The sequence below is a fragment of the Trachymyrmex cornetzi genome, unplaced genomic scaffold (assembly GCF_001594075.2).
Source record: "Trachymyrmex cornetzi isolate Tcor2-1 unplaced genomic scaffold, Tcor1.1 scaffold83, whole genome shotgun sequence".
Lineage (NCBI taxonomy): Eukaryota > Metazoa > Arthropoda > Insecta > Hymenoptera > Formicidae > Trachymyrmex > Trachymyrmex cornetzi.
This window is the reverse complement of record NW_017300169.1, coordinates 659,419-670,834: the sequence shown is the minus strand read 5'-3', so window position 1 is coordinate 670,834 and position 11,416 is coordinate 659,419. Positions and strand designations below refer to the sequence as shown.

Genomic DNA, 11,416 nt, shown 5'->3' with positions numbered 1-11,416 from the left:
CTCTCTCTCTCTCTCTCACTCTCCTTTAGAAATAATTAAACACATCCTCTGACGCTTTTTCCGACCCATCTCGTACGAATATTCCCGTCGCTTCTCGCATCCAGCGAGAGCTACCAGTTTGTATAGTCAATGAGATAGATACCTTTCATGATAACCGGATAAAATTTTAATGGCTCACTCAGACAAAAACGATAGTTGTCTTCCTTCTTGGCTAATGCCAGTATTTTTTCCAATATAAAAGAAGTAACTTCCCTTTGGCTAGAACATTTAGAAAATTTACAATACAAGAGTTTTTGCTGAATTTAAAAGTATTATAATATGATAATATATCTAATATATATTATCTGATTATAATAATTATAAATACATAGCTCTTTTATTTCAAAAGTAACAACTTATAAAAAGTTAAGTTTTTTAGAAAATCGTCAAAATTATCACAGTTCAAAAAGGGTAGTTAAAAAAAATTATAAAAGAAGGTAGTTTTAAAAGAGCTGTGAAAAAATGATATATCAGAATATATAAAAAATGATTATATCAAGAATATTATTTTTGTCATTTTCGTTCACAATCTTTGAGAAACTGTACTGTTTGAGTTATGATGATTTTTAGAAAAACTTTTTTAAGGTGTGACAATTTTGATGATTTTTAAAGCTTTTGATCATTGATAAAATAATATTTATTTAATGTATTTATGGTAATAACTCGAAAATTATGTTTTTAAAGTAAGAGAGCGATATTGTAACTTGAAGAATGTTTTTTGTAGCTATATTGTTTCGCTTGATTGAAAAATTAAGGCCATCGATATAAAATTTATGAATTCGCAAAAAACTGATATCGTTTTTAGAAAATTCGCATATCAAAACTATCACAGATTGGTCGATTTAATTTTCAGGCAACAGGGCCGAATTTATCGACCAGTATTATATATTATTTCGTTATTTACTTCAACGGAGTTATATTTGTAGCCGCGTTGCAATGTGGCCGTAGTAAAACTCGCGAACTGAAACGGCTGACGAAGTGGAAATGCAACGAGCGTAGCAATAAATGCATTGATCGCTGAAGAATAAATAGCGTCGTGCTTTCGGCTTTCATGTGTTTCGGACCAATTTCGTACGTGAAGGCAATGAGCCACTAGTTGGTGCTACCCACGAATCGAGGGTCTCCCTATGGAACGGTTCTCCCGATTAGCTCGTTGAAATTTTAACCACGCGCTGTCAACCGGTGAGTTAATTTAACGTGCAATTAAGAACGCGGCGTTTCTGTCGTGGATTCAGCATGACTGTTTCTAATGTAGTTGCCGGCGCGGTTTCTGCATGAAATTCGAGGACCGCGTAATTTCCTTCCTGCGGAACCAATTACTGATTAATTTGGCAAATAACTAATGTGCAAATTTGTCATTGGCAAACATGACTCCTCCTCCAATTGTTTATTATTACTATTAATTGCTATTGCTGTTGTGACATCTATTAGTTTATAATATGTATATTATTTAGTTTATAATTAGGCTGACTAGACTTTTCGAAAAATATATATTTTTTTCCTTCACGGATTTTCAGAATGTTCAAATTTGAGACTTAAAATATTATATGCAAAATATTCTTAAAGAATTAAGTAAAAAATTAAATATTAAAATTATTCACAGGTTAATATTATTAAATTACTTGTCAATTTGTGATATTATTATTCTATATAGATTGCATTTTAAGATTGAAAATTAAATTCGGCAAACAGATTGCAGGATTAGAAATATCTATGTAATATATAAATTCACACCGAACTATTTATAAGCACTAAAGATCCACTTTAACCGTTTAGGACTTTTATTTCCTATTTGTATTCACTTTACGATGTTAAAAGATACACTCTGTTTAAGTAAAAAAGTTCGTAAATTTTGTAAATTTATAAAACAAAGTTTGCCATTTTTTATTTTAAGCAGTAGTTTTTGAGAATTTAAATATGGCTAATTACAGGCTATGTTTAAACAATCACCTGAATATTAGTGAGCGCACGTTTCAGCGCTTGTGTTAGAAAAAAAATCTAAAACAGCTACCAAACTTCTAACATATTTGCATTTCAGCGCACACACTAATACTACTATCACACGTACAAATCATGCGGACACATAGCCGTCTGAACGTAATTTGTAATTGGCTATTGAACACTTATATCTTAAAAACTACTGTTTAAAATTACAAATAATTCGAGAACGTTCTTGCCATAATATTTTGAATCGTAAATTTGAAAACACGTTGTATATTCTTGAAGATTTTTAAAACTTATCTAATTTTAAAAGTTTTTTTGTTTTGAAAAATGCAAATATCTTTAATATTTTTCTTATACGATTACGGCTGCGTGCATAAAAAAATATTCATAATAAAAAATTATGAAAATTATGAAAATTTATGCAAATTCTGCTGGATCGGCAAATGAATTTTTTAGAAAAATGGTTTATAGCAATTTTTCTTCGTTTTTTACTGATATTGGTTATTGCGATTAACACGTTGAAATTTCAACCACGAATATCAGCTGAAAATACTTCATCGTACGATTCGCCGTACGTGATCCCTCTGACACGGAAATAACATAGTTTTATCTTCGAAATTAAATATACTTGGCGAGAAAACGGTTTTTATCAGTAATGAAAACACGTTATTGAATTTATTTGCGGTGAATTCACCGTGAATTCGGATAAAAGTCTCCCTGCGGTTAAAATGTGTCTTGTCTTTCTAAAAAATTTGATCGATTGTTTATTTTTTATATATTTATGAAAGAAGTTATTAGATGCCATTTTCAATATACATTCATCACGAAAGGTTTAAAAAAAGGAAAATAGTGTGAATAACAGACTGATGTTCTTCTCTTTCTTTTTGAATTTCTGCAATGTCTTTGCTGTTTTTCGTTGTACTCTCTAATTAAACGCAAATATGTTGGAGGTTTGCTAACTGTTTTAGATTTTTTTCTAACATAGGTGGTGTAACTTTAAGCCTTGAATATCTGTGGCAAATATTAAAGCCTTTTTTCTTTCGTAACGGGAGAAGCTGGAAGCTGGGTGCAGAGAAATGAAGCATTGTTTTCATTCCAGTGGGATATCCCTTTCTCTGTTCGTATAACACCACCAAAGTGCATCCTTGTTATTCGCGTCGTTTTTCTTTAAATCGCCGTAGCATATTCAGCAATCTTAGATCTCGTGACGAAACTGTGACATATTTAAGAATAGGCAGGAAAATAATTATTACAAAATTTATCACTTCATTATGTTTGGTACGATGTCCTCACGTTATCAATTTTTATTTGCCATAATTGGATATGAAATCACTTTAATAAAGTTTTGATTGCCCGACGCTCTTACCGCAAATATAAATGGAATTTAAAACGAAACAAAATGGAAAATATGGATTGCTTCGCAGTTAAAGTTGACAAGTTTTAAATGATTGTACAACATCAATTGAAAATTTAAAAAAATTGGAAATATTAAAATTTTTGTACTTTTTTCCTCCGAATCAAAATACGATAAAACGTAACAAATTTAATAAAAATTAGTGAATTTTCTCAACGTTCTAACTGAATACGATTAATTACGATTACTTCATCTCCACATTATTTAAAAAAAATATTTTCGCACCCGAAAAATTCATCGATAATATTGGAAATTCAGGTATTTATATGTGAAAATTTTGTTGATTTAAAATTCGAGACGATATCGTATTTCTGTTTTTATTTTGAAGCCATGATAATTAAATATTTCTACAGAGAAAAAATAATAATGTATAGAATAAAATAAAATTCTATTTATACAATTTCAACACTTCACTATTTAATAACCTATATATTTATTTATTAATCTTCGTTCGCTTGTTTTGTGGCTAACTTTATTTATCCGTGAAAAATAAATGAAAGCTCGCGTTCGATAGTTACATATATTCATAACCAGAAACTCAGTTTTCAATCGTTTACATGTTATCTATGCTTTATATCAAGAATTAATCTAACATTTAACTATTTTTTAAACTTTAGATATTTATTTAGTTCTTAAACTTGAATTTACCATTTTTCCGACGAAAGTAAAAACACTATAATCATTAATTATTTGTAGTATCAATATATAATATCTGTTTTCATGTTTATTTTTCTTGTTTTTCTGCATTCGATATTATCACACCGGACAAAAATACAGAAAAATCGTAGGAATATCGCAACGGTTCGATCAGCGCGACGCATTTTACGTCGTTTTGCTTCTTTATCATTTGGTCTGCAAATCACGCTTCAGTGCATTCATACTGTTTTTCAATCCTGTATCACATACACCAGACGCGACCACCTGTGTTTTTCATGCGGAGCCCGGAGAAACTCAACAACTTTTTAGTTACCTTCTCTATCTTAAATTTACTTGCGGTTAGAGCTGTTTCTATTTATTTCTTTTTCTATCTTTGTTTCGTTCCTTTTCCCTCTCTTTCTTTTTTATGCTCTGTTAATTTTTCTCACCAAACTTAATGCTAGGAGCTGCAATTTTAGCAATTCTCAAAGAGACAGAATTTTTAACAAAAGGGACCAATGTTCGTGTGTTTTTATCCGATTCCAACGTCCACTTAGCAGATTTTGTATTTCGAGTTATCGCGGCAAAGAAGAACTCCGGGCGTCTTTTCCGCACACGCTGAACAAATTGCGTGAAAAGCATAACAAAGACAGAGATAATGGAACAAAATAATATTGACCGTTTTTTTTTAAACAAACGACTGAGTATTATCCGATATTTCGCGAAAACGATTTTATGTATGAAATTCTTTAAAAATGCATAGATGTGATAGACTCCCTCGTGGAGAATTTATGGGCTTTAAATGATATTCATGAAGTCGCCTCGACTAAACGATCCCCGTCGTACATTATTTTCCTTCCGTTTCAATCTTACTCTCGGGTTATAAGCGAGATGTATTGAACTGAACGTTTTGATGGTCATCCGGAATCGAACTCGTAATCGGTTCTCATAAATTCTGGAAAGCGACTTCAACTGTCTCTGAGTACCGCAAGTGATCGGTAGCTCTGTACGTATTGATCTACAGCCCGTCCTACATATAATGGTACAACCGAAAACTTCTCTACGCTTGCATGTACTAGTTTCGCAATCAGTTCGGCCGAACTAGTACGCGCTTACGAATTTGCATTGTTTTCTCTTGGTAGGAAAGTCGTATATCGTTAATGCGAATGAAGCTACCGTTGCTTGAAATTAAACTAGTTTCTATTGTCAAAATAGTTGGTTATTGCCGATCATTTAACTTTAGTAGATAGATGATTTAAAGATATTCAAGTTGATAAGTCCTCAGAACAATCCCCAAAAAATTTCAATTTTATAGTTATATTTTTTATTAGTATATATTACGTATATTATAAATTATTAAATCCTTACATTACACTGAGAGAACAATTTTTTGTGATTATAATTACATGTTACCATTATTTATGATTTATTAATTATGATTATTACTGCTATAATATTAGTAATAAAATAACGATTGTAGTTCTACTAACAAAATATAGTTGGCAACTAAAAAAAAAAATGATTATAATTATTATAACCATAAAAATGTTTGCAATTACTGTAATTTAACTATAATCATTTTTTATTGCCAATTATATACATATATTTGTTAGGAGAATTAAAAATATATGTATATATAATTACTATGACTTAATATTACCTAGCAGTAATAATAGCAGTAATAATCATAATCATAATATAAAATTTTTCTCTTAGTGTATAGTTATATCCTTTAACAAAGGAACGTAAAAATAATAAAATTTAAAACTTCTGGGAATCTCGGCTACATCTTTGATTTTTCTTTTTTAGAATAAGGTGTTAAAGAAAACTTTAACTGCTTCAGGTGTGTAGTCATCCATCTATCTACTTAAAGGTTAACAAATTGTGTTACTCCATCTTTAATTATGATATTCATTGGAATATTTTCTGCTATACACATATCCGCCACGTGTTTGTACATATTTGACATACAATTGTATTCGTGCCATTACGAATGTGTCATACTTACAAATTGATCCCGTCGTATCCAGCCCCGATGCCGACGTGATCCACTCCGGCTATCTTCCGCACGTGATTGATGTGCGCTGTAACATATCACGAAAATTGCATGTATTAGGTAATCGTAGTAATGCCCGCTGCATGCCCTTAACATCACCGTGATATACGGAACGTGTAGCTCATTTATCGTGTAACAAGGAGAATTACATTTCCCTAACCGCGGATTGCCTGCGAACTTGGCTGTGAGTGCAGCGTGGACGATTTTTCTTTCTGCGACTAATAATACCACGAGTTATTACTCTCGAGCGCAACAAAGAGAATTACCTACACTTACATTATGTGTTTCCTTTATTTTCATTGTTAGCCAGCAACATACTCGTATATTTATTTTTTCTGCACATGTTTGATGTATAATGTCGTATGTCCGTTGCAGTTGCGTTTGCCGTCCTGGTTGTCCAGTTAGTCACAATTGCTAATCCAATACTGCACGATGTGCATAATTAATTCTTGCTTTTAATTAGAAGGAAATATTGCGCTGATGAATTGAATATCGTTAAAAGCAATCCGTCCGTCGGGCGGACTCATCTTTATATTTAAAGTCGAAAGAGACTGTAAATCAATTTGCAATTAGCACGGTCAAATCGCAAAAACTCAAAGGAAAAGGATTCACAGAGGCGCGTTAATCTTCAGTGGAGATATCTGGATGATCGAATGTAGATGAATTATGATTTTGCACTGAGAGAAAAGTATTTATAACTATAAGTATGAATAGTAAAATAATTATGGCTAAAAGCTCCATTTTTATAATTATTAATACTATTACTGCTTAATTTTTATGAAGAAATGTTCGTTATTTATAATTTCATATATCAAAAAGAATGTATGGTTGTTTTCGAAAGGACTATAAATTAGTTTATAAGAACAATTATATATAGTTTTTAGTATATATAATATTAAATGTGCAACTTAATTCTCGGTCTCTACATTTAATCGACTACTTATTTAAATTTAAATTTTTTTTCCATTGTATAGTCATTTTAAAGCGTCATCCTTCAGCTTTAAAACGATATACAATAGAGTTGATGCTGCTGATATACTTCTTTTCGCATTTCAATTAAAGAAAAATGCTAACAGCTAAGGAAATGATTTGCTAGGTCTTAGGTGAAAATGCTGTGTCTTATAATACGTATAAAAAGTGGTTTCACAAGTTTCGGGATAGCAATTTCAATCTCCAAGATGAAGAACGGCCTGGACAATAAAAAAAACTTGAAGAAAAATTGGAACAACCTTTAGAAGAAAATCTTTGTCAGATTCAAGAAGATTAAAAAATTGAAAGATTATTTTTTTATGTGTGGATAAATAATATATTTTTGTTAAAAAGGCCGATAATTACGTTGTACATTTTATAAATTTATAGAACCATGAATATAATTATTGTTAACATTATGGCATTATAACTTCATAGCATTATAGCATTATAACTTCATAGCATTATATTTACTATAAAGATGGAGCGTTTAACTATACTTATTTTATTATGCATTATAATCGCAAATATATCAAACACTTCGCTCTCAGTGTGTTTATTGCTGACAATCGTATTTGTAAATGCAATTCTCTCGTAACTAGTAAATTTCAAAGTGTTTCCTCTCGCGCCAAAGATGGATAAAATCGAATAATAATTTGAACATGTACAATGAGATCATGAACGTGCGCATAAACAATGAAAATTTGCATATCCGTCAGACGGATGTTATTGTTAACTCGGAAACGGTTGCGCTCGCGCGCGGATATAATTTACACCTCGGTAACGTAATATATCGCGGATATAATTTACACTCTACACCGACGTATGAAATCTAAAAGACAATTTCATATACTCATCAGAATTATGAACGTATTTCACTTTTTAATAAATTGAATCGCTCATTGCGTCATGAGTTATCAAAGGGTGCAATATTTAAAACATTTTAAATGATAGGTATTTTAAGCAAAATAAGGGGATTATTTCATATTAAACGAATCGATTAAAAAATTATTTCCATATTTATCTTATGTATTCTCAATTTAAATAATTTGATATAGCTCGATACCGATGCAATTAACCCTTTGAAGCTCTCTAACAAGATAACTTATCCTTGCTGGATATCCTTGCTTTCTAAAAGTTGTCGGAGTAGCTGAATCCGAATTTTGGAATACTGGTTTCAGAATTTTAATATTTAAATTTTGAAAAATAATCTGAATTTATATCGTGAAAACTCGTTTTAAATTTAAAAAAATATCTAAATCTATTGTGAAAACTCGGTTTTAGGAGGTTCTTGATATCTCTGAGCTTGAAAATATCGAATTTCAAACAGACACTAACCTGTATGAAGGAGGATCTAATGTCACAGGATTCATAATCAGAATTTAAAAATCAGTTTGGAAATCAGTATACTACTTAACTGTTTACGTACTGAGCTTCAAATAAAACGAAACTCGGAACTTGATGTAATAGCAATTAAAAACTCCCTAAAACTGAATTTTATGGTAATCAAATTATTTTTAAAAAATTCTGGTCGAATATACATTGAATTTTCACTGTATTTTGATTTTTTTTAATTTTTGGCTATAGAGTCGAATAAAGCATTTCCGAAAATTCCTCCATAGACCGTTTCAAAAATTGAGCGCGTTATTTATATTGTAAAAGGGATAACATAAAATGGGGTCGCGAATCCACAAAGGATTAATTTTATATTGTTTAGTAAACAACATCATCAATAATTTTTATGTGAAAACGTGATTTTTTCTGTCAGTATTCTTTATATACTTATATTCTTTGGCTAAAATTGACACAAAATCGAAATTTCGATTTTCGATTTCGCCCGAAATTTAATTATTGTTTTAATAAATTTTATGATATTTATGAAGAAAAAATATATGATATATAGGCATGTCTCTACATATGGCCTTTATAGAATTCCTTTTTTTAAATTTCGGTTACGATTGAAATTTACATGTAGAGAGTTTCGATTCAGTTTCGACAAAAGTTTCAGTCAGACTCTGTCGAGTAGTTTGACGTCAAAATGATGATAAATAACATTAGCTTGTTACTTGGATAATGATTTTAATAAATACACAAAACTTTGTCACACAAACTTTTTTGTCACTCTGTATAAATATAATAATATACGTATAATACATATAATAATTATTATTATTATATGAACAAAAGAAAGGTAAAGAGCCAATAATGTAACAAACCACTTTAATTTAAATCATGAAAATAAGATAATATTACAAAGAATAAAACACACGTATGTTTTGTTAATTATAAATATTTATTAATTAATAATTTGATAAACGCCAAAGTTTGTAGCTAAATCTTTTTGTCACTGTATACCATACTGTTATTATTATTATTATTATTATTACGATTTTTATTCATTATAGAAACTATGCGTTTCGCGGGTTATCTCTGTGACCATTATTAGAATGCCGACGTTTTATGAACACTGCAGTTCACTTCATCAGGACGAGGATCAGATATTGGCTGCTACTATTAAGCTGCTCCTCGTCCTGATGAAGTAAACTACAATGTTTACGAAACGTTGGCAGGGTTGGGTAAGTTAACTTTTTTTTTAACTAAGTTAAGTTAACAATCTTGAAAATTTAACTTAGTTAAGATATAAGTTAATTTATAATGAAATTAATTGAATTAAATGTTAAGTTAATAAAAAAAAGTAATTAAAAAGTTAAATTTTTTAATATTTTTATTTCAAGATTCCAGAGTTTCAGTCTTACAAATAACGGAAATGACAAATATATACTTCATTTAGAAAATACTCCATTTTATTTACATGTTTTGTTTATATATACTGTTTACATAGACTGTTATATATACTAATTGAATAATTTGTTCACATATACTTATTAAATTTTAGTAATAAAGCCATTTTGAAATTTTTGTCGGACATCTTTCCTCGCAAGTTATCGAAAATGAGTCCTCCTCCATTGAACAGCCGTTTAATGTGAGCCGAAAACAGTATTGATGTGTTATATTTTAATAATAAGCAATAATAGATTTCAACCTATCAGAAATTAGATACATCGAAATACACGGTTTCTGATAGATTGAAATCCGGGGCTCGATTGTGTAATCTGAAATGAGCAAATTCTCTCTCTCTCTCTCTCTCTCTCTCTCTCTCTCTCTTTCTTTCTCTCTCATTAAAATATTTATAATGTCAATGGTGAACACCTAGTAAATTTGCTTTCTTTTGCAATTTTCACCTTATTTTAAGCTATCGCTATTGTCGCATATTATGTCTGAGCTTAATTTTAAAAAAATAAAATAAAAAATTAATATTAATTACGGATAAAATGTAACTAAATAAAATTAAAAAGTAAAGAGTCTAAAATGTAACTAAGTTAAATTAAAATTAATTAACTTTTTAATTTTTTAACTTAACTTTTATCTTTTTAACTTAGCACCATCCAACCCTGAACGTTGGCATTCTGATAATTGATCTAGGTATGGAGATAACCTGTGAAACGCATAGCTTCTGTATAGAAAGTATCTGTGAAACCTTAAAAGGATTATTATTATTATTATTATTGTTGTTGTTATTGTTATATGCATCTGTAAATCATTAATTACTGATCATTGTTAGCTATTTTCTTCTACTAATAACAACGTACATTGGCGTTTAAAAATTGATAAAAAAAATACTGTAATATGTGTAATAAACGTTAATGCATTTACAAAGGTTTGTATACATAATGGATAACGGTATGTCAGTCACGCAGACACGACATGCATAATCGATCGGATAAATGACATAATTCATAGCCGATCAGACTGTAGAATAACGACGCGCCTCATTGCACCGCAATTTTGTTCGGGCACGAGTTGCCGCGTGATGCGGAACATATCAGAAACGTCACAAATTTCGATTTTCGCGTTTGCGCCGCGTTGCACCCGCGTTACATCTCTATTATATCGTAAATTATGTGTCGGCCGGCTCGGTGCGGTCTTTCAGAATTGATCACGATTCAACGGGGCACGTCGTTACCAGCATGGTTAGAAAATCACGTTATATGATGAATAAGGAGATGAGCGGATAGCCTAGCTTCGCTGAACGGAAATTCTGACTTTAACCAGATTTTGTAATTTCCAGATTGCATAATTTCATAAAAATCCCTCCTGTATTTATTAAAATTGGAAAATTATTTGTATCACGATATTAATTGCAATTCAATGGAGCTCCTAAAAAGATGGAAGGTTTGTGCAGAGAGATCTTGCGAAGTGTTTCCGTTAAAGGACGCGAACAATTTTGTCGCATGACTGCTGCATGTTACTATAAACGGAGGAAGTTGCATTTGCATTGCATCCCATGCGTCGTGACG

At 30.6% G+C, this 11,416-nt stretch overlaps 1 protein-coding gene across 1 annotated transcript in view; it reads right to left on the bottom strand.

Annotated features, from left to right (window-relative positions):
• LOC108768963 (dipeptidase 1) overlaps positions 1–11,416 on the bottom strand; it is a 108,700-nt gene that overhangs the window by 14,737 nt on the left and 82,547 nt on the right. Inside the window, exon 8 of the mRNA XM_018519692.1 lies at positions 6,042–6,117. Coding sequence (XP_018375194.1) covers positions 6,042–6,117 — 76 coding nt within the window. The remainder of the gene's footprint in view (positions 1–6,041; positions 6,118–11,416) is intronic.